Source organism: Oncorhynchus keta, unplaced genomic scaffold, assembly GCF_023373465.1.
Source record: "Oncorhynchus keta strain PuntledgeMale-10-30-2019 unplaced genomic scaffold, Oket_V2 Un_contig_1599_pilon_pilon, whole genome shotgun sequence".
NCBI lineage: Eukaryota > Metazoa > Chordata > Actinopteri > Salmoniformes > Salmonidae > Oncorhynchus > Oncorhynchus keta.
The window spans coordinates 409,404-434,430 of NW_026279648.1; the positions used below are offsets into that span (position 1 = coordinate 409,404).

Here is a 25,027-nt window from a genome sequence, read left to right on the forward strand (position 1 = left end):
AACTAACCAACACTACTAACCAACACTACAAACACTAACACTTCTAACCAACACTACAAACACTAGTAACCAACACTTCTAACCAACACTACAAACACTAGTAACCAACACTTCTAACCAACACTACAAACACTAGTAACCAACACTTCTAACCAACACTACAAACACTAGTAACCAACACTTCTAACCAACACTACTAACACTACTAACACTAGTAAGCAACACTACTAACACTAGTAACCAACACTTCTAACCAACACTACTAACCAACACTACTAACCAACACTACCACTAGTAACTAACAATACTAACCAACACTACTAACACTAGTAACCAACACTACTAACCAACACTACTAACACTAGTAACCAACACTACTAACACTAATAACCAACACTACTAACACTAGTAACCAACACTACTACTAGTAACTAACACTACTAAACAACACTACTAACTAACACTAGTAACCAACACTACTAACCAACAATACAAGATGAATCATAAACCCAAATTGAGAACCTTTTGTTTGATTAAGGGTGAATTTGTGTGTGAGAGATATATTATGTATAACCTACCTAAAAGCAAGAGATCGCTATGTGCACAGGTAAGATCAGGGATATTGCCTCTGCGTATCGAAACACTACAAACACTAGTAATCAACACTTCTAACCAACACTACAAACCAACACTACCACTAGTAACTAACACTACTAACCAACACTACTAACACTTCTAACCAACACTACTAACACTAGTAACTAACACTACTAACCAACACTACTAACACTAGTAACCAACACTTCTAACCAACACTACAAACCAACACTACTAACACTAGTAACCAACACTTCTAACCAACACTACTAACACTAGTAACCAACACTTCTAACCAACACTACTAACACTACTAACACTAGTAACCAACACTACTAACACTAGTAACCACCACTTCTAACCAACACTACTAACACTAGTAACCAACACTTCTAACTAACACTTCTAACCAACACTACTAACCAACACTACTAACACTAGTAACCACCACTTCTAACCAACACTACTAACCAACACTACTAACACTAGTAACCACCACTTCTAACTAACACTTCTAACCAACACTACTAACCAACACTACTAACACTTCTAACCAACACTACAAACACTAGTAACCAACACTTCTAACCAACACTACAAACACTAGTAACCAACACTTCTAACCAACACTACAAACACTAGTAACCACCACTTCTAACCAACACTACTAACACTAGTAACCAACACTTCTAACTAACACTTCTAACCAACACTTCTAACCAACACTACTAACCAACACTACTAACCAACACTACTAACACTTCTAACCAACACTACAAACACTAGTAACCAACACTTCTAACCAACACTACTAACACTAGTAACCACCACTTCTAACCAACACTACTAACACTAGTAACCAACACTTCTAACCAACACTACTAACCAACACTACTAACCAACACTACAAACACTAGTAACCAACACTTCTAACCAACACTACAAACACTAGTAACCAACACTTCTAACCAACACTACAAACACTAGTAACCAACACTTCTAACCAACACTACTAACACTACTAACACTAGTAAGCAACACTACTAACACTAGTAACCAACACTTCTAACCAACACTACTAACCAACACTACCACTAGTAACTAACAATACTAACCAACACTACTAACACTAGTAACCAACACTACTAACCAACACTACTAACCAACACTACTAACACTAATAACCAACACTACTAACACTAGTAACCAACACTACTACTAGTAACTAACACTACTAAACAACACTACTAACTAACACTAGTAACCAACACTACTAACTAACAATACAAGATGAATCATAAACCCAAATTGAGAACCTTTTGTTTGATTAAGGGTGAATTTGTGTGTGAGAGATATATTATGTATAACCTACCTAAAAGCAAGAGATCGCTATGTGCACAGGTAAGATCAGGGATATTGCCTCTGCGTATCGAAACAGGTCGGTATTGTGGTGAAATGGAAAAGAAAATGTAACTATTGTGACCTAGAAGAAAAAAGAATGAAACTCATTTTATCCTCTATTGCCCTTTCTACCACGATATATGCTTGCTCATCAGATATTCCCTGGAATTATGTGGCTGAGTGATGAGGAGAAAGTGAAATAGTTTTTTGTCCATTGTGTATTTCCGTTTGCAGAATATTTAGATAAAGCCTGGAATAAAAGAAAAAGGGCTACCTATAATTAAATTGTACTGTAACGGCTCTCGTTTGTAGGAGACCAAAGCGCAGCGTGGTAGGCATACATCGTATTTTTATTGATGACACCAAACAAAATAACAAAGACGAAAGCGCACAGTTCTGTCAGGCTCAGATACTAAAACAGAAAACAAGATCCCACAAAACCCAAAAGGAAAATGACAACTTATATATGATCCCCAATCAGAGACAACTATAGACCTCTGATTGGGAACCACACTCGGCCAAAAACAAAGAAATAGAAAACATAGACTTTCCCACCCGAGTCACACCCTGACCTAACCAAACATAGAGAATAATAAGGATCTCTAAGGTCAGGGCATGACAGTACCCCCCCAAAGGTGCGGACTCCGGCCGCAAACCTGAACCTATAGGGGAGGGTCCGGGTGGGCATCTACACTCGGTGGAGGCTCCGGTGCTGGACGCAGGCCCCGCTCCGCTTGAGGCTCCCCCCACTACGGTGGCGCCTCTGGTGCAGGGATCGTCGCCGGGGCCTCCGGCCTGTGGACCGTCGCTGGAGGTTCCGGACTGGGGACTGTCGCTAGAGGCTCCTTTCCCTGGATCCTCACTGCAGGCTTCGGGCCATGGATCATCACTGGAGGCTTCATGCCATGGATCATCACTGGAGGCTTCATGCCATGGATTATCACTGGAGGCTTCATGCCATGGATTATCACTGGAGGCTTCGGGCCATGGATCATCACTGGAGGCTTCGTACGTGGAGCCGGAACAGATCTCACCGGACTGAGGAGACGTGCGGGGAGCTGCCACAACGCGTCCTGGCTGGATACCCACTTTAGCTCGGTGAGTGTGGAGAGCTGGCACAGGACGCACTGGGCTATGAAGGCGCACTGAAGGTATAGTGCTGTCGTGGAAAATTGCAAGATTATGTAATAATGCTTGTATTGCATTATAATGGTGGTTTTAGTAGACAGAATAGAGTATTGTGTGTGTGTTCCACTGAGGATGGGCCTCTATGAGATAGCACTGACAGAGGAGATTTGCGATGCCTTTGGCTAATAAAGCCTAAAGAGCAATCCAGATAACATGAGGTAATGTTTTTGTGCTATACCGTACCAGGGTGAGACCGGTTCTAGTTTGGAGTAGGAGGGCCAGACACTGGTCTTTACAATGAAAACTGTTGACACAGCATTAACTGTCTACTATGTTTTATAGATATCTTTCATACAAATCTTAACCTTTGTGAACTGTTCCTAAGATCTGTGGTTCGTCAGTGTAAGTTGAGAGGGGTGTATCTTGGCTATAAAAGATCTTTATACATTTCTGTCGGTACTTTCAATGGTTCATTAGAGATAGCGCATCATTTAAAGTCAAAAAGCCTATTGCAAAGCTTATTATTAAAATATGTAGTTTAAGTATAACTCTGACTAGTGTGTGAAGTTTGTAACTCTCTCCTCATTTGGTAAAGCAGAAATATGACACCACAGTGCGTAGAGCAGGCGCAGGATATACGGGGCCGTGGAGGCGCACTGGAGGTCTGGAGCGTAGAGCTGGCACAACGCTGTTACGTTCCCCAGTTTATGTGTTGTAGTTTGTGTATTTGCATGTGTTTATTTCAGGAAATGGCTTCCTGAAATCCCTCAAGCAGCTGATTGGTCGACTCCATGGCTAATTGGAGAGCTGACCCCGCCCCCTCGTCAAGACACAGCTGTCTCCAATTACCCATTCCTTCAGAAGCTATATAAAAGCCAGTGTTCTGTTCAGGAGGAGGAGATTTGCTGGGAGGTCATTGCAGAGATTTTGCTAGAGAGATTTGCTGGGAGGTCATTGCAGAGATTTTGCTAGAGAGATTTTGCTTGAGATTTTGCTGGGAGTTCATTGCTGAGAGTTGGTATGTTTTGTGAGTTTGTTGCTCAGATAGAGCTTATTTGATGTCCTTTGTTTGTTAGTGAAATTGTTTAATATTCTGTTTCATTTGTTCCCAGGGGGGAAGGGGAAGGCACCTAGGGAGTGCTTAGGCAAGAGGCCCGCAGGCATACATATACCCGTAGCATATTCGCTGTCTAGGCACACTAGGTAAGACCTGGGCGGACCACCCCCTGTATTTTGGTTAGGGCACCAGGTGGTGCTAAATTAGGTAAGTAGTGGGTAGGCAGGTAAGATAGGAGAGGGGGGGGCTTTGAGATTTACTTTCTTCGCTTTGGTTCCGTCCAGCCCCTTTTCCCCATATTACCGTATAAAGGAATAAAGTCCTTGTAAACGGTACCACATTCTGCCTGTTGTCATTCTTACTTGCATCTACAGTCAATACCTTTTTCTCTTCACGGAGAGTTTAGTTGTAGCAGGGTGTTGCGTTCCCTCTTCATAGAGGCGTGCGTAACAAACGCGTCCTGGCTGAATACACCCTGTAGCACGGCAAGTGCGGGAGCTGGAACAGGCCGCACTGGGTTGTGCTGGCGAACTGGTGATACTGTGCGTAGAGCTGGCGCAGGATATCCTGGACCGAGGAGACGCACCAGAGACCAGGAGCGCTGAGCCGGCACAATCCGTCCTGGCTGAATGCCCACTCTAGCACAGCAAATGTGCGCTGACACAGCGCTCACCGGGCTGTGAATGCGCACTGGAGACACGGTGCGCATCTCTGCATAACACTGTGCCTTCCTGGTCACATGCTCCCCACGGTAAGCACGGGGAGTTGGCTCAGGTCTAAACCCTGACTCCGCCAATCTCCCCGTGTGCCCCTCCCCCCCAAAAATTTGGGGGCTGCCTCTTGTGCTTGCTTTGAGGTCACAAACCCCAGTGTCGACGTTGTTCCTCCCTCGCTGCCTCAGTCTGCTACCATGGAAGGAGATCCATTCCGGCCTGGATCCCCTCCCACGTCCAGGATCCTTTACCGTCTAAGATGTCCTCCCACGTCCAGTCCTCCTGGCCATGCTGCTTGGTCTGATTTTGGGGGGATCTTCTGTAACGGCTCTCGTTTGTAGGAGACCAAAGTGCAGCGTGGTAGGCGTACATCATATTTTTATCGATGACACCAAACAAAATAACAAAGACAAAAAACCAAAGCGCAGTTCTGTCAGGCTCAGATACTAAACAGAAAACAAGATCCCACAAAACCCAAAAGGAAAATTACAACTTATATATGATCCCCAATCAGAGACAATGATAGACAGCTGTCTCTGATTGGGAACCACACTCTGCCACAAACAAAGAAATAGAAAACAGACTTTCCCACCCGAGTCACACCCTGACCTAACCAAACATAGAGAATAATAAGGATCTCTAAGGTCAGGGCGTGTCATGTACAAATATTTAGCTTCTGTGGTAAATGGCATGTGTGTATATAGATTGTCTATACTGTAGGCTTGTCTCCCATATGAATCTTCTCTTTGTGCCAGACTGGGTTCAAATGACTTCTGTTTACTTTTTTTTCTGTATTTATTTATCTTTATACTGTTGAAGTCGGAAGTTTACATACACCTTAGCCAAATACATTTAATCTCAGTTTTTCACAATTCCTGACATTTAATCCAAGTAAAGATTCCCTGTCTTAGGTCAGTTAGGATCACCACTTTATTTTAAGAATTTCAAATGTCAGAATAATAGTTGAGAGAATTATTTATTTGAGCTTTTATTTCTTTCATCACATTCCCAGTGGGTCAGAAGTTTACATACACTCAATTAGTATTTGGTAGCAATGCCTCTAAATTATTTAACTTGGGTCAAACATTTTGGGTAGCCTTCCACAAGCTTCCCACAATAGGTTGGGTGACTTTTGGCCCACCCCTCCTGACAGAGCTGGTGTACCTGAGTCAGGTTTGTAGGCCTCCTTGCTCGCACACACTTTTTCAGTTCTGCCTAGAAATGTTCTATATGATTGATTTCAGGGCTTTGTGATGGCCACTCCAATACCTTGACTTTGTTGTTCTTAAGCCATTTTGCCACAACTTTAGAAGTATGCTTGGGGTCAATGTCCATTTGGAAGACCCATTTGCGACCAAGCTTTAACTTCCTGACTGATGTCTTGAGATGTTGCTTCAATATAGCCACATTTTCCTTCCTCATGATGCCATCTACAGTGCCTTGCGAAAGTATTCGGCCCCCTTGAACTTTGCGACCTTTTGCCACATTTCAGGCTTCAAACATAAAGATATAAAACTGTATTTTTTTGTGAAGAATCAACAACAAGTGAACACAATCATGAAGTGGAACGACATTTATTGGATATTTCAAACTTTTTTAACAAATCAAAAACTGAAAAATTGGGCGTGCAAAATTATTCAGCCTCCTTAAGTTAATACTTTGTAGCGCCACCTTTTGCTGCGATTACAGCTGTAAGTCGCTTGGGGTATGTCTATCAGTTTTGCACATGGAGAGACTGAAATGTTTTCCCATTCCTCCTTGCAAAACAGCTTGAGCTCAGTGAGGTTGGATGGAGAGCATTTGTGAACAGCAGTTTTCAGTTCTTTCCACAGATTCTCGATTGGATTCAGGTCTGGACTTTGACTTGGCCATTCTAACACCTGGATATGTTTATTTTTGAACCATTGCATTGTAGATTTTGCTTTATGTTTTGGATCATTGTCTTGTTGGAAGACAAATCTCTGTCCCAGTCTCAGGTCTTTTGCAGACTCCATCAGGTTTTCTTCCAGAATGGTCCTGTATTTGGCTCCTTGGGATGTTTAAATCTACAATCTACAAAATCTACAATCTACAAAATCTACAATGGAATGGTTCAAAAATAAACATATCCAGGTGTTAGAATGGCCAAGTCAAAGTCCAGACCTGAATCCAATCGAGAATCTGTGGAAAGAACTGAAAACTGCTGTTCACAAATGCTCTCCATCCAACCTCACTGAGCTCGAGCTGTTTTGCAAGGAGGAATGGGAAAAAATTTCAGTCTCTCGATGTGCAAAACTGATAGAGACATACCCCAAGCGACTTACAGCTGTAATCGCAGCAAAAGGTGGCACTACAAAGTATTATCTTAAGGGGGCTGAATAATTTTGCACGCCCAATTTTTCAGTTTTTGATTTGTTAAAAAAGTTTGAAATATTCAATAAATGTCGTTCCACTTCATGATTGTGTCCCACTTGTTGTTGATTCTTCACAAAAAAATACAGTTTTATATCTTTATGTTTGAAGCCTGAAATGTGGCAAAAGGTCGCAAAGTTCAAGGGGGCCGAATACTTTCGCAAGGCACTGTAGGTATTCCTCTTGTCCAGATGGGTTTAGACAGTGTGCAGTGTGATTGCGATTGCGTCGTCTGTGGATCTATTGGGGCGGTAAGCAAATTGGAGTGGGTCTGGTCCGGCAGGCTTGTGAGGGTTAACACGTTTAAATGTTTTACTCACGTTGGCCATGGAGAAGGACAGCCCACAGGTTTTGGTAGCGGGCCGTGTCAGTGGAACTGCATTGTCCTCAAAGCAAGCAAAGAAGTAATTTAATTTGTCTGGGAGCAAGACGTTGGTGTCCGTGACAGGGCTGCTTTTATTTTTGTAATCCATGATTGACTGTAGACCTTGCCACATACGTCTCGTGTTTGAGCCGTTGAATTGCGACTCTACTTTGCCTCTATACTGACGCTTAGCTTGTTTGATTGCCTTGCAGAGGGAATAGCCTGTAATAGTTTTTATTCGGTCATTTTTCCGGTTGCCATGTCATGATTAAAAGTAGCGGTTCGTGCTTTCAGTTTTGCGCGAATGCTGCCATCAAGCCACGGTTTCTGGTTATTGAAGGTTTTAATAGTCACCGTGGGTTCAACATCACCGATGCACTTGCTAATAAACTCGCTCACCGTACATCAATGTTGTTGTCTGAGGCTATTCGGAACATATCCCAGTCAACGTGAACGAAGCAATCTTGAAACGTGGAATTTCTAGCCCTTGTTATTAATGGTATCTGTTGCTTTTATACATGTCTTACTACTCAAAAGTCATCTTTATTCTCACTCCAAATACTTCCATGGCTTATTTTTCAAATTGTCATGTTTCGTTCTAAATGTCTGGGCAAGAGTGAAGGTTTTGCGCGAGAGAGTAACAGTTAACGTGATTGGATGTTAATTATTTGACTAGGCTACCTGTATTTGACATTGTGTTGTTATTTCACTGAACACTAGATGGTTTCATTTTATTTTTGTCAGTGAAACAAGGCTACTCAGGCGAGAAAAAAATATAAATGTACTGTTTGACATTTTTTAAATTTAAATGTGAATTACACTTTCATTTAGCGTACCCCCGACAGCAGAGCGTACCCCAATTTGGGAATATCTGGTTTAGAAGAACAGTTTTCTCTGAGTCACATTGTGGTTTAGAGCCTGATGGACACTGGGACAAGTACATTCAATTGAGTCCCAATCCTACTTCGGCTGTTAATATTATATTGCAGCACGACAGGGTGTGTGTGAAGGCAAGGCAGGATGTACATTATGGTAGAGACCTGACTCAGCATAAGAGAGTCTCTCTCGCTCTCGTGTGTTTCCTCTGTATTCGAGACACCCGATACTGTCGGATATATCCCAATACAGTCACACACATAAACATACATACAACACACACACCTCCCTGCAGGGCTTTCTCCAGCTGACCCATCTCTCTCTCAGAGAAAGCACTGCTTTAGAGAACAACTAAAAATACCAGCCTGACAAACAGAGACGTCCCACAGGACAATGCTGCAGGGAGGAGAGGGAGAGGATGGAGAGAGAGAGAGGATGGAGAGAGAAAGACAGAGACATAGAGAGAGAGAGGATGGAGAGAGCAGATGGGGAGAGAGAGAGAGAGAGAGAGAGGGGAAGAGAGGTGTTTATGTGTGAACAGAAACATAAATAAAGTATGACTGTATGTGTATGTTGAGGTGGTTGGTAGCATCAAGCTACCCAAATGGTGCTCCCTGGTGTTCAATTCAGCTCCCTGTAAGAGCCTTGGGATCAGGTCCAGGTGGGACCAACACATCATAAAGGAAACTGGCTCTGAGTGGCGGCCTTTGCATGTCATGACTGGACAACAGACACACACACACACAACAGAAAGAGAGAGAGAGATCAGCTAATCTGCAATAATTATACTGGCATATTGCCTAAATGGGATAATTGCTATTTAGGCCTGAGACTGGTACACGGGGGGAAGGAAATACTGATCCGAGGAAAAGCACACACACAGAATACTCACTGCAGGCCGTGGCAGGTGGAGAGGGCCACGAAGGATTCAGGGATGTCCCGCACTACCCCCTGGTAATAACAATGTTCTCCTCCCTGAGAGAGAGATGAAGAGAGAGAAGAGAGATAAAGAGAGAGAAGAGAGATAAAGAGAGAGAGAGAGAGAGAGAGAGAGAGAGAGAGAGAGAGAGAGAGAGAGAGAGAAGAGAGATAAAGAGAGAGAGAGAGAGAAAAAGAAAGAGAGAAAGGGAAAGAGAGAAAGGGAAAGAGAAAAAGAAAGAGAGAAAGAGAAAGAGAAAAAGAGTGAGAGAGATAGATTAACACAACTGTCAGTGACATAGAGGACGGTAACTTTAGAGCCAATCCAACCTCCTACCCAGAAACAACCAAAAATGTCAGCAATGTGTTGAAAGGTGGAGCTACTACCCTCAGTTTAAACACATATCTACTCCTTACAGATCAACACGAGTGCCTGTTTTCTTTCACAGAGTAATCTCTCACAGAGTATGTGCTCACATAGACCAAGGGGTGTCTGTGAATACTAATACGTTCGACAGAATCAAGACTACAGGGACGTGTGTGTCTCAAATCAAAGTTTATTGGTCGCGTATACAGATTTGAAGATGCTATCTCAGGTGCACGGAAATGCTCTGGGGGCTCAACCAGGTCACATGCATCCCTTGAACACGTTTAATGATCTGAGAGGGAGATATTCTACTACTCACTACTCCTCCTCTCATCCCTCTATCCTATCTTAACCTTCCTCTTGTTTCTCTCATCAGATCATCTACTGACAGGAAGCCACAGCAATGATCGACCCCCTCGATGTCTCTCTCTCCCTCGATGTCTCTCTCTCCATCTCTCAGGCTTTTTTAAACCACAGAGTGCTTAGGCCCATTCTGCTGCATTAGGCTGCATTGTGTGGTACATAAAGCCATATTTATTCATATAGATTTGTATGATGTCTAAGTCTCTTCCTGGTCTATTTCTCCTGGTCTAGCTGCCATTAGACAGGAAGCCGGCCTCTCAGAGGGAAAACAGCTTTTATCACTGGATCAATTCCTGCACTACACCCTCCCCTGGGACGAACACAGGGAGGCAGCTCTGCACTGCCCTGCTGCATACCACGACTCCCTCTCTCTCTACCACAACACTCTCTCTCTCTACCACGACACTCTCTCTCTCTACCACGACACTCTCTCTCTCTACCACGACACTCTCTCTCTCTACCACGACACTCTCTCTACCACGACACTCTCTCTCTACCACAACACTCTCTCTCTCTACCACAACACTCTCTCTCTCTACCACAACACTCTCTCTCTCTACCACGACTCCCTCTCTCTCTACCACAACACTCTCTCTCTCTACCACGACTCCCTCTCTCTCTCTCTCTCTCTCTCTCTCTCTCTACCACAACACTCTCTCTCTCTACCACGACTCCCTCTCTCTCTCTACCACAACACTCTCTCTCTCTCTACCACAACACTCTCTCTCTCTACCACAACACTCTCTCTCTCTACCACAACACTCTCTCTCTCTACCACGACACTCTCTCTCTCTACCACGACACTCTCTCTCTCTACCACGACACTCTCTCTCTCTACCACGACACTCTCTCTCTCTACCACGACACTCGCTCTCTCTACCACGACTCCCGCTCTCTCTACCACAACACTCTCTGTCTACCACGACTCCCTCTCTCTCTACCACGACTCCCTCTCTCTCTACCACAACACTCTCTCTCTCTACCACAACACTCTCTCTCTCTACCACAACACTCTCTCTCTCTACCACAACACCCTCTCTCTCTACCACAAACCCTCTCTCTCTACCACAACACCCTCTCTCTCTACCACAACACTCTCTCTCTCTACCACAACACTCTCTCTCTCTACCACAACACTCTCTCTCTCTACCACAACACTCTCTCTCTCTACCACAACACTCTCTCTCTCTACCACGGCTCCCTCTCTCTCTACCACAACACTCTCTCTCTCTACCACAACACGCTCTCTCTCTACCACGACTCCCTCTCTCTCTACTATGACTCCCTCTACCACAACACCCTCTCTCTCTACCACAACACTCTCTCTCTCTACCACAACACTCTCTCTCTCTCTCTACCACAACACTCTCTACTACAACACTCTCTCTCTCTACCACAACACTCTCTCTCTCTACTACAACACTCTCTCTCTCTACTACAACACTCTCTCTCTCTACCACAACACTCTCTCTCTCTACCACAACACTCTCTCTCTACCACAACACTCTCTCTCTCTACCACGACTCCCTCTCTCTCTACCACGACTCCCTCTCTCTACCACGACTCCCTCTCTCTCTACCACGACTCCCTCTCTCTCTACCACGACTCCCTCTCTCTACCACGACTCCCTCTCTCTCTACCAAGACTCCCTCTACCACAACACTCTCTCTCTCTCTACCACAACACTCTCTCTCTCTACCACGACTCCCTCTCTCTCTACCACGACTCCCTCTCTCTACCACGACTCCCTCTCTCTACCACGACTCCCTCTCTCTACCACGACTCCCTCTCTCTCTACCACGACTCCCTCTCTCTCTACCACAACACTCTCTCTCTCTACCACAACACTCTCTCTCTACCACAACACTCTCTCTCTACCACAACACTCTCTCTCTACCACAACACTCTCTCTCTACCACAACACCCTCTCTCTCTACCACAACACCCTCTCTCTCTACCACAACACTCTCTCTCTCTACCACAACACTCTCTCTCTCTACCACAACACTCTCTCTCTCTACCACAACACTCTCTCTCTCTCTACCACAACACTCTCTCTCTCTACCACAACACTCTCTCTCTACCACAACACTCTCTCTCTCTACCACAACACTCTCTCTCTACCACAACACTCTCTCTCTACCACAACACTCTCTCTACCACAACACTCTCTCTCTACCACAACACTCTCTCTCTCTACCACAACACCCTCTCTCTCTACCACAACACCCTCTCTCTCTACCACAACACTCTCTCTCTACCACAACACTCTCTCTCTCTACCACAACACTCTCTCTCTCTACCACAACACTCTCTCTCTCTACCACAACACTCTCTCTCTCTACCACAACACTCTCTCTCTCTACCACAACACTCTCTCTCTCTACCACAACACTCTCTCTCTACCACAACACTCTCTCTCTCTACCACAACACTCTCTCTCTCTACCACAACACTCTCTCTCTCTACCACGGCTCCCTCTCTCTCTACCACAACACTCTCTCTCTCTACCACAACACGCTCTCTCTCTACCACGACTCCCTCTCTCTCTACCACGACTCCCTCTCTCTCTACTATGACTCCCTCTACCACAACACTCTCTCTCTCTCTACCACAACACTCTCTACTACAACACTCTCTCTCTCTACCACAACACTCTCTCTCTCTACTACAACACTCTCTCTCTCTCTACTACAACACTCTCTCTCTCTACCACAACACTCTCTCTCTCTACCACAACACTCTCTCTCTCTACCACAACACTCTCTCTCTCTACCACGACTCCCTCTCTCTCTACCAAGACTCCCTCTCTCTCTACTATGACTCCCTCTACCACAACACTCTCTCTCTCTCTACCACAACACTCTCTCTCTCTACCACGACTCCCTCTCTCTCTACCACGACTCCCTCTCTCTACCACGACTCCCTCTCTCTACCACGACTCCCTCTCTCTCTACCACGACTCCCTCTCTCTCTACCACGACTCCCTCTCTCTCTACCACAACACTCTCTCTCTCTACCACAACACTCTCTCTCTCTACCACAACACTCTCTCTCTACCACAACACTCTCTCTCTACCACAACACTCTCTCTCTACCACAACACTCTCTCTCTACCACAACACTCTCTCTACCACAACACTCTCTCTCTACCACAACACTCTCTCTACCACAACACTCTCTCTCTACCACAACACCTCTCTCTCTACCACAACACCCTCTCTCTCTACCACAACACCCTCTCTCTCTACCACAACACTCTCTCTCTCTACCACAACACTCTCTCTCTCTACCACAACACTCTCTCTCTCTACCACAACACTCTCTCTCTCTCTACCACAACACTCTCTCTCTCTACCACAACACTCTCTCTCTACCACAACACTCTCTCTCTCTACCACAACTCTCTCTCTCTACCACAACACTCTCTCTCTCTACCACGGCTCCCTCTCTCTCTACCACAACACTCTCTCTCTACCACAACACTCTCTCTCTACCACAACACTCTCTCTCTCTACCACAACACTCTCTCTCTCTACCACAACACGCTCTCTCTCTACCACAACTCCCTCTCTCTCTACTATGACTCCCTCTACCACAACACCCTCTCTCTCTACCACAACACTCTCTCTCTCTACCACAACACTCTCTCTCTCTACCACAACACTCTCTCTCTACCACAACACTCTCTCTCTCTACCACAACACGCTCTCTCTCTACCACAACTCCCTCTCTCTCTACTATGACTCCCTCTACCACAACACCCTCTCTCTCTACCACAACACTCTCTCTCTACCACAACACTCTCTCTCTCTACCACAACACTCTCTCTCTACCACAACACTCTCTCTCTCTACCACAACACGCTCTCTCTCTACCACAACACGCTCTCTCTCTACCACAACTCCCTCTCTCTCTACTATGACTCCCTCTACCACAACACCCTCTCTCTCTACCACAACACTCTCTCTCTCTACCACAACACTCTCTCTCTCTCTACCACAACACTCTCTACTACAACACTCTCTCTCTCTACCACAACACTCTCTCTCTCTACCACAACACTCTCTCTCTCTACCACAACACTCTCTCTCTCTACTACAACACTCTCTCTCTCTACTACAACACTCTCTCTCTCTACCACAACACTCTCTCTCTCTACCACAACACTCTCTCTCTACCACAACACTCTCTCTCTACCACAACACTCTCTCTCTCTACCACGACTCCCTCTCTCTCTACCACGACTCCCTCTCTCTCTACCACGACTCCCTCTCTCTCTACTATGACTCCCTCTATCACAACACCCTCTCTCTCTACCACAACACTCTCTCTCTCTACCACAACACTCTCTCTCTCTCTCTCTACCACAACACTCTCTCTCTCTACCACAACACTCTCTCTCTCTACCACGACTCCCTCTCCCTCTACCACAACACCCTCTCTCTCTACCACAACACTCTCTCTCTCTACCACAACACTCTCTCTCTCTCTCTCTACCACAACACTCTCTCTCTCTACCACAACACTCTCTCTCTCTACCACAACTCCCTCTCTCTCTACCACAACACTCTCTCTCTCTACCACAACACTCTCTCTCTCTACCACAACACTCTCTCTACCACAACACTCTCTCTCTACCACAACACCCTCTCTCTCTACCACAACACTCTCTCTCTCTACCACAACACTCTCTCTCTCTACCACAACACTCTCTCTCTCTACCACAACACTCTCTCTCTCCACCACAACACTCTCTCTATCTACCACGGCTCCCTCTCTCTCTACCACAACACTCTCTCTCTCTACCACAACACGCTCTCTCTCTACCACGACTCCCTCTCTCTCTACTATGACTCCCTCTACCACAACACCCTCTCTCTCTACCACAACACTCTCTCTCTCTACCACAACACTCTCTCTCTCTACCACAACACTCTCTCTCTCTACTACAACACTCTCTCTCTCTACCACAACACTCTCTCTCTCTACCACAACACTCTCTCTCTCTACCACAACACTCTCTCTCTCTACCACGACTCCCTCTCTCTCTACCACGACTCCCTCTCTCTCTACCACGACTCCCTCTCTCTCTACTATGACTCCCTCTACCACAACACCCTCTCTCTCTACCACAACACTCTCTCTCTCTACCACAACACTCTCTCTCTCTCTACCACAACACTCTCTCTCTCTACCACGACTCCCTCTCTCTACCACGACTCCCTCTCTCTCTACCACGACACTCTCTCTCTCTACCACAACACTCTCTCTCTCTACCACAACACTCTCTCTCTCTACCACAACACTCTCTCTCTCTACCACAACACTCTCTCTCTCTACCACAACACTCTCTCTCTCTACCACAACACTCTCTCTCTCTACCACAACACTCTCTCTCTACCACAACACTCTCTCTCTCTCTACCACAACACTCCCTCTCTCTCTACCACAACACTCTCTCTCTCTCTACCACAACACTCTCTCTCTCTCTACCACAACACTCTCTCTCTCTCTACCACAACACTCTCTCTCTCTCTACCACAACACTCTCACTCTCTCTACCACAACACTCTCTCGCTCTACCACAACACTCTCTCTCTACCACAACTCTGTCAGGAAGGAGGGAGAGAGAGAACGAGATGGAAAGAGAGGGAGTGAGGAATGTGAAGGGAGACAATGACCATCAAAGCCTGTCTATCTATATCACTATCTATGGATGAGATGACTGTTACTTCTGTTGTCATTAGAGTTCCCCTCTCCTTCCTACTTCTTCTCTGGGGAGGAAGTACTCCTGTGATATCACTCTCAGTCAATGGGGGAGAGGGAGAGAGTGAGAGAGAGAGAGAAAGGGGGAGAGAGTGTGAGGGAAAGAGCGAGAGAGAGTGAGAGAGAGAGGGGAAGAACAAGAGGAAGAGAGAAAGAGAGAGAGAGATATTTATAAGCAGGGCTGTGCTCTACTATCCAGCACCTCTCTTCCTCCCCTCCTCTGAACCTTCTGCTCCAGTTCTCATAGAGGCAAGAAACACCCAGCAAACTGCATTGTGTGTGTGTGTGTGTGTGTGTGTGTGTGTGTGTGTGTGTGTGTGTGTGTGTGTGTGTGTGTGTGTGTGTGTGAGAGAGAAGGATAGAGAGAGAGAAAGAGAGACAAAAGAGAGAGACAAAAGGAGAGAGAGAGAGAGAGAGAGAGAGAGAGAGAGAGAGAGAGAGAGGATGGAGAGAGAAAGACAGAGACACAGAGACATAGAGAGAGAGACACGTTGTAGTCATTTAGCAGAAACTCTTATCCAGAGCTACTTAGTTAGTGCATCCTTCTTCAGATAGCTAGGTGTAACAATAAAACATCTCAGTCGTAGTAAGTACTTACCATCAGAAATAATGTTATTCTACCTTGCTGCTTCTCAGCTGTTTATAAACATTATTACATAGTTCTCCACTGTAAAGACTGTTGATGGCTAATAAAGTATCCCCTAGTAACAACATGAAGAGATAATAATCTGTAAAGTGTGGATTATTATTCCCCTAATAACCTAATAATTTTTTTAAACTGTTTAACTATGAACTGGCCGTGGCACAGAGAGGTGGATGTCCAGATTACAGTACGGTCAGCGAGCTATGAGGATGTTGTTAATCCCAGATGAAGAGTTTTAAGGATCAACCATTGGTAGTTAATGACACAACACTGTAGTGCACCCTATCAGCAGGGTATCATCAAACCATGTCATTTCTGAAACAACATTCTAATTCAGAGACTAGATTTCCATACGGGGCTCAGGTTCTTACTTTGAATATGACAGCCTTCCCATTTTCTGAAATATGCCTCTCCATGTACTTTGAAGACAGAAGATCACTGGGGAGAAGAGGAAACAGAGGAGGAGAAATGTTAGACAATTACAGATATGAATTCAGAGCTCTGTGTCGGTTAAAGGGATGGAAGAGTGTTAATGAAATTACAGTATTCTCTGGTTATCTCCAGGATTGTCTCAAAGTGTCAGAGCATCCATACCAACAATTATCAGCTGCTACTGATAGAGGACTACTTCCAGCGATCACACACACACACACACACACACACACACACACACACACACACACACACAATTGAAAACATTCAAGGGCATGTCGTGGATGTGTTTGTACTTGAGAAAGAGAGAATGAGCAGACAAAAGAAAGGGACAGGGTGAAAGAGAATCAGGAAAAAAGAGAGAGAAACAGAAAGCGAGAGAAACAGAAAGCGAGAGAAACAGAAAGAGAGAGAGACAGAAAGCGAGAGACAGAAAGCGAGAGAGACAGAAAGCGAGAGAGACAGAAAGCGAGAGAAACAGAGACAGAGAGAGAGAGAAACAGAAAGAGAGAGAGAAACAGAAAGAGAGAGAGAGAGAAACAGAAAGAGAAACAGAGAGAGAAACAGGAAGAGAGAGAAACAGGAAGAGAGAGAAACAGGAAGAGAGAGAAACAGGAAGAGAGAGAAACAGAAAGAGAGAGAAACAAAAAGAGAGAGAGAGAAACAAAAAGAGAGAGAGAGAAACAAAAAGAGAGAGAGAGAAACAAAAAGAGAGAGAGAAACAGAAACAGAAAGAGAGAGAAAGAGAGAGAGAGAGAGAGAGAGAGAGAGAGAGAGAAACAGAGAGAAAGAGAGAGAGAGAAACAGAGAGAAAGAGAGAGAGAGAAACAGAAAGAGAGAGAGAGAAACAGAAAGAGAGAGAGAGAAACAGAAAGAGAGAGAGAGAAACAGAAAGAGAGAGAGAGAAACAGAAAGAGAGAGAGAGAAACAGAAAGAGACAGAAAGAGAGAGAGAAAGAAACAGAAAGAGAGAGAGAGAGAAACAGAAAGAAACAGAAAGAGAGAGAAAGAAACAGAAAGAGAGAGAAAGAAACAGAAAGAGAGAGAGAGAAAGAAACAGAAAGAGAGAGAGAGAAAGAAACAGAAAGAGAGAGAGAAAGAAACAGAAAGAGAGAGAGAGAAAGAAACAGAAAGAGAGAAATAAACAGAAAGAGACAGAAAGAGAGAAATAAACAGAAAGAGAGAGAGAGAAAGAAACAGAAAGAGAGAGAGAGAGAGAAACAGAAAGAGAGAGAGAGAGAGAAACAGAAAGAGAGAGAGAGAGAAAGAAACAGAAACAGAAAGAGAGAGAAAGAAACAGAAACAGAAAGAGAGAGAAAGAAACAGAAACAGAAAGAGAGAGAAAGAAACAGAAACAGAAAGAGAGAGAAAGAAACAGAAACAGAAAGAGAGAGAGAGAGAAACAGGAAGAGAGAGAAACAGAAAGAGAGAGAAACAGAAAGAGAGAGAAACAGAAAGAGAGAGAAACAGAAAGAGAGAGAGAGAGAAACAGAAAGAGAGAGAGAGAAACAGAAAGAGAGAAACAGAAAGAGAGAAACAGAAAGAGAGAGAGAAAGAAACAGAAAGAGACAGAAACAGAAAGAGACAGAAAGAGAGAGAGAAAGAAACAGAAAGAGAGAGAGAGAGAGAGAGAGAAACAGGAAGAGAGAGAAACAGAAAGAGAGAGAAAGAAACAGAGAGAGAGAGAAACAGGAAGAGAGAGAAACAGAAAGAGAGAGAAACAGAAAGAGAGAGAAACAGAAAGAGAGAGAAACAGAAAGAGAGAGAGAGAGAAACAGAAAGAGAGAGAGAGAAACAGAAAGAGAGAAACAGAAAGAGAGAAACAGAAAGAGAGAGAGAAAGAAACAGAAAGAGACAGAAACAGAAAGAGACAGAAAGAGAGAGAGAAAGAAACAGAAAGAGAGAGAGAGAGAGAGAGAGAGAAACAGAAAGAGAGAGAGAGAAACAGAAAGAGAGAGAGAGAGAGAAACAGAAAGAGAGAGAGAGAGAGAAACATAAACAGAGAGAGAGAGAGAAACATAAACAGAGAGAGATAAACAGAAAGAGAGAGAGAGAGAGAAACAGAAACAGAAAGAGAGAGAGAAACAGAAAGAGAGAGAGAGAAACAGAAAGAGAGAGAGAGAAACAGAAACAGAAAGAGAGAGAGAGAAACAGAAAGAGAGAGAGAGAAACAGAAACAGAAAGAGAGAGAAACAGAAAGAAAGAGAAACAGAAAGAGAGAGAAACAGAAAGAGACAGAAAGAGAGAAAGAGAGAAAGACACAGAAAGAGAGAGATAGAAAGAAACAGAAAGAGAGAGAGAAACAGAAAGAGAGAGAGAAACCAAAACAGAAAGAGAGAGAAACAGAAACAGAAAGAGAGAGAAAGAAACAGAAAGAGACAGAAAGAGAGAGAAACAGAAAGAGAGAGAAACAGAAAGAGAGAGAGAGAAACAGAAAGAGAGAAACAGAAAGAGAGAAACAGAAAGAGAGAAACAGAAAGAGAGAAACAGAAAGAGAGAAACAGAAAGAGAGAGAGAAAGAAACAGAAAGAGACAGAAAGAGAGAGAGAAAGAAACAGAAAGAGAGAGAGAGAAAGAAACAGAAAGAGAGAGAAACAGAAAGAGAGACTAATACACAAGGGCCAGTCAGTCTATGAATGCTTTCGCAGCAAAACTGGGCCTAAGATTCCCCATTGAATTACATACTGCAGCCCCAATCTGGGACAGAGATATATGAGCTATACACACAGCGCTGTGGATGGCTGCCATCTTACCGGCTCCTGACCAATTCTTTATTTTGTGTTTTTTTTAAGCTGATCTTAACTTTTCTTAGTTCATCATTTTTGCATAGAATATTTCCACCATCATTTCCTATAACTGAAAACATCTTCTGGACATCAGAACAGTGATCACTAACCTCAATTTAGATGAAGATCTCTCCTTCAACGGGTCGGTGTTGATGTACTGCTCATTTCAGACCAGGCCCTAATCCCCAGGACACGGAAGAGGAACGGCTCAAGAGAGACAAATGACTGGGTTCCCTGACGTAGTAAGACCTTTAAACCGGCCAACATTCACAAAGCCGCGGGGCCAGGCAGAATACCAGGACACGTACTCAGAGCATGCACTGACCAGTACTGACCCAGTGTATATAGCCAAGATATCATGACTCAGTACTGGTTCCCAGTGTATATAGCCAAGTTATCCTGACTCAGTACTGGTACACCGTGTATATAGCCAAGATATCATGACTCAGTACTGGTACCCAGTGTATATAGCCAAGTTATCCTGACTCAGTACTGGTTCCCAGTGTATATAGCCAAGTTATCCTGACTCAGTACTGGTACACCGTGTATATAGCCAAGATATCATGACTCAGTACTGGTACCCAGTGTATATAGCCAAGATATCATGACTCAGTACTGGTTCCCAGTGTATATAGCCAAGTTATCCTGACTCAGTACCGGTACCCCGTGTATTTAGCCAAGTTATCATGACTCAGTACCGGTACCCCGTGTATATAACCAAGTTATCATGACTCAGTACCGGTACCCCGTGTATATAACCAAGTTATCATGACTCAGTACCGGTACCCCGTGTATTTAGCCAAGTCATCATGACTCAGTACCGGTACCCCATGTATATAACCAAGTTATCATGACTCAGTACTGGTACCCCATGTATATAACCAAGTTATCATGACTCAGTACTGGTACCCAGTGTATTTAGCCAAGTTATCATGACTCAGTACTGGTACCCCATGTATATAACCAAGTTATCATGACTCAGTACTGGTACCCCATGTATATAACCAAGTTATCATGACTCAGTACTGGTACCCCATGTATATAACCAAGTTATCATGACTCAGTACTGGTACCCCATGTATATAACCAAGTTATCATGACTCAGTACTGGTACCCCATGTATATAACCAAGTTATCATGACTCAGTACTGGTACCCCATGTATATAACCAAGTTATCATGACTCAGTACTGGTACCCCATGTATATAACCAAGTTATCATGACTCAGTACTGGTACCCCATGTATATAACCAAGTTATCATGACTCAGTACTGGTACCCCATGTATATAACCAAGTTATCATGACTCAGTACTGGTACCCCATGTATATAACCAAGTTATCATGACTCAGTACTGGTACCCCATGTATATAACCAAGTTATCATGACTCAGTACTGGTACCCCATGTATATAGCCCAGTTATCATGACTCAGTACTGGTACCCAGTGTATTTAGCCAAGTTATCATGACTCAGTACTGGTTCCCAGTGTATATAGCCAAGTTATCCTGACTCAGTACCGGTACCCCGTGTATTTAGCCAAGTTATCATGACTCAGTACCGGTACCCCGTGTATATAACCAAGTTATCATGACTCAGTACCGGTACCCCGTGTATATAACCAAGTTATCATGACTCAGTACCGGTACCCCGTGTATTTAGCCCAGTTATCATGACTCAGTACTGGTACCCAGTGTATTTAGCCAAGTTATCATGACTCAGTACTGGTACCCCATGTATATAGCCCAGTTATCATGACTCAGTACTGGTACCCAGTGTATTTAGCCCAGTTATCATGACTCAGTACTGGTACCCAGTGTATATAGCCCAGTTATCATGACTCAGTACTGGTACCCCATGTATATAGCCCAGTTATCATGACTCAGTACTGGTACCCAGTGTATTTAGCCCAGTTATCATGACTCAGTACTGGTACCCAGTGTATATAGCCCAGTTATCATGACTCAGTACTGGTACCCCATGTATATAGCCCAGTTATCATGACTCAGTACTGGTACCCCATGTATATAGCCAAGTTATCATGACTCAGTACTGGTACCCCATGTATATAACCAAGTTATCATGACTCAGTACTGGTACCCCATGTATATAGCCAAGTTATCATGACTCAGTACTGGTACCCCATGTATATAGCCCAGTTATCATGACTCAGTACTGGTACCCCATGTATATAACCAAGTTATCATGACTCAGTACTGGTACCCCATGTATATAGCCAAGTTATCATGACTCAGTACTGGTACCCAGTGTATATAGCCCAGTTATCATGACTCAGTACTGGTACCCAGTGTATATAGCCCAGTTATCATGACTCAGTACTGGTACCCAGTGTATATAGCCCAGTTATCATGACTCAGTACTGGTACCCAGTGTATATAGCCCAGTTATCATGACTCAGTACTGGTACCCAGTGTATATAGCCCAGTTATCATGACTCAGTACTGGTACCCCATGTATATAGCCCAGTTATCATGACTCAGTACTGGTACCCCATGTATATAGCCCAGTTATCATGACTCAGTACTGGTACCCCATGTATATAGCCCAGTTATCATGACTCAGTACTGGTACCCCATGTATATAGCCCAGTTATCATGACTCAGTACTGGTACCCCATGTATATAGCCCAGTTATCGTTACTCAGTACTGGTACCCCATGTATATAGCCAAGTTATCATGACTCAGTACTGGTACCCCATGTATATAGCCCAGTTATCATGACTCAGTACTGGTACCCCATGTATATAGCCCAGTTATCGTTACTCAGTACTGGTACCCCATGTATATAGCCCAGTTATCATGACTCAGTACTGGTACCCCGTGTATATAACCAAGTTATCATGACTCAGTACTGGTACCCCGTGTATATAGCCCAGTTATCATGACTCAGTACTGGTACCCCGTGTATATAACCCAGTTATCGTTACTCATTGTGTATTTATTCTTTGTGTTATTATTCTCTCTGTATTGTTGGGAAGGGCCCTAAGGCCGCATTGCACTGTTAGTCTACACCTGCCGTTTATGAAGAATGTGACTAATAAAATTGGATTTGACAACATCCAAACACTAAACAACAGAAAGGACAACTCAGACATAACACACACACAGTTACACACTGCCCTCTACCTACGCTGGTAAGTTCTTTATTGGTGTCAGTTGAGTTGTTAGGTGTTTGGTGCAACTGCTAATGCTGCATCAGGGTGTTTTATGCTCTGCTGAGCTACTGTATCTGTGGGCACACCTGGCTCCACCCCAATATCAGACTCTGTACTTCCCTGGATGTATATTAGTTGGAGCATCAGGAGTGACACTAAAATCTATAATCACACCAGCGCGCTGCACCTCAACAGACCCACTCCCAACATTGGCCCAGTGAGCAATCAATCACCTCCAACCGCCTGTCAGCACCCAATCAACAGCCAGTGCTGTGGAGGCGGGGATAGTTTTTCCCCTGACTAAGAGATGGAGTGTTTCAAAGTTTATCTCGGGGGCATACAGAGACCAAGTAGAGGATTTTGTGTATAAAGAATCTGAAAGTGTGTGTCTGTATGTGTATGCCCATGAGTTAGTGTGTGTCTGAATGTGTATGCCCATGAGTTAGTGTGTGTCTGTATGTGTATGCCCATGCGTATCTGTGTGTGCGTGTAAGATAGAGACACCAGTCACATGACCAAGCAGACGCCAAACAGCTGGTCAGAGACACACACTGGCATTAAACATCAACAAACAAGACATAGGGGGAGAGTGAGGGAGGAATGGAGAGGGAGGAATGGAGAGGGAGAAGAATGGAAAGAGAGAGGGGAAGGGAGAGAAAGTGAGAGACAGAGAGAAGGGGAACTGGGTTTTAGATGACTAACATACATTCTGTTACAGTAATACAAACAGCAAGGGAGAAGAGATAGAAAGGGAGAGAGAGAGAGAGAGGAAAGAGGGCTAGAAACAGGGAGTGAAAATAGACGGGGAGAGATGGATGGCAGAGATGAGCAGAGAAGAATAAAAAGCATAGGAACAGTGAAATATAGAGAAAGGTACAGAGATCAGCCTCCTTATGCACGTCTCACAATCCTTGTGTGTCCTCCAACCCCAAACCATCCCACATTGAGACAAAGTATATTTCTTTGTTCTGACAGGGTGTGTGTTTAAGATTCAGCTTCTGTGGTCTGTATCAGCCCCCATGCTGAGCGGGGGCCTGGAGAGACACTGGCGTGCGTACTGAGCCCGCATGGAGGACACACAGGGCCGTAATGGAGGATGCTGATAACCGATTTCAGCTTTAATTATTTTGAGATTTGAATAATTTATTTATACAGACAAAGACGCAAAGTCAGCTCTTGCTTTTCACCTACCCCCACACACGCACACTAACACAAACAAAAAACACACATATCGTGGAGAAATTACAAGATTGTGTTAATAATACTGTTATTGCATCAAATGGTTGTTGTTTTGTTTGTGCCGGGAGGTACCAGGGTGGAGATGGGTCAGGTATGGATAATGATGAGGAACTTTGTTTTGGGGCCCAGACCCTGGTTTCTACACAATGAGAACAGTCTTTACAGCTGATACAGTCTGCTGTGAATTATTAGTATCTTTCATAAAAATCCTAACCGTGTGACCCATTCCATACATCTGTTGTTTGTCATGAACAGTCAGGAGGATGGACTTTGCTATAAAATGCTGTGGCTCAAATCCGCTTGTTGGGCTCTCAACAAATCACCTACAGGTGGGTCGTCGACGAGCTTCATTAATGCAATAATTAATTGAGAATAGTATCTAGTTATGGTAAGGAGTGAAATAAGTATAGCCAGTTATAATTGTAATGGTTTAGCAGATTATAAAAAAAGATCAGTCTTTACGTGACTAAAAGAAAAGGAATATAACATGTACTGTTTACAGGAAACTCACTCTACATCCTTAGATGAAGTTGCGTGGATAAAGGAATGGGGTGGTGAAATAATTTTCTGTCATGGACAGAAGAACTCAAAACGTGTGATGATATTAATTAACAAAAAGGTACATCTGAATGTGCAAATAGTCAGGAATGGTCCGAAAGGAAGGTGGATCTTTTTGAATATGAAAGTGGACGAAAAATACATTTGGCTCATTAACCTATATGGTCCAAATCAGGATGTTCCATACTTCTTTAAAAACATTCATACCAATTTATTGAACTTACAGGCAACAAATGATTATGTCATTATGAT

The 25,027-nt window shown here is 44.0% G+C and overlaps 1 protein-coding gene across 4 annotated transcripts in view; it reads right to left on the bottom strand.

Annotated features, from left to right (window-relative positions):
* LOC118373852 (disintegrin and metalloproteinase domain-containing protein 22) overlaps nt 1-25,027 on the bottom strand; it is a 139,068-nt gene that overhangs the window by 60,786 nt on the left and 53,255 nt on the right. For all 4 annotated transcript variants that reach the window (XM_052502627.1, XM_052502626.1, XM_052502628.1 and 1 more), the window contains exons 5-6: nt 16,959-17,025; nt 9,420-9,502 (exon numbers count right to left, since the gene is read on the bottom strand). In XM_052502627.1, coding sequence (XP_052358587.1) covers nt 9,420-9,502; nt 16,959-17,025 — 150 coding nt within the window. The remainder of the gene's footprint in view (nt 1-9,419; nt 9,503-16,958; nt 17,026-25,027) is intronic.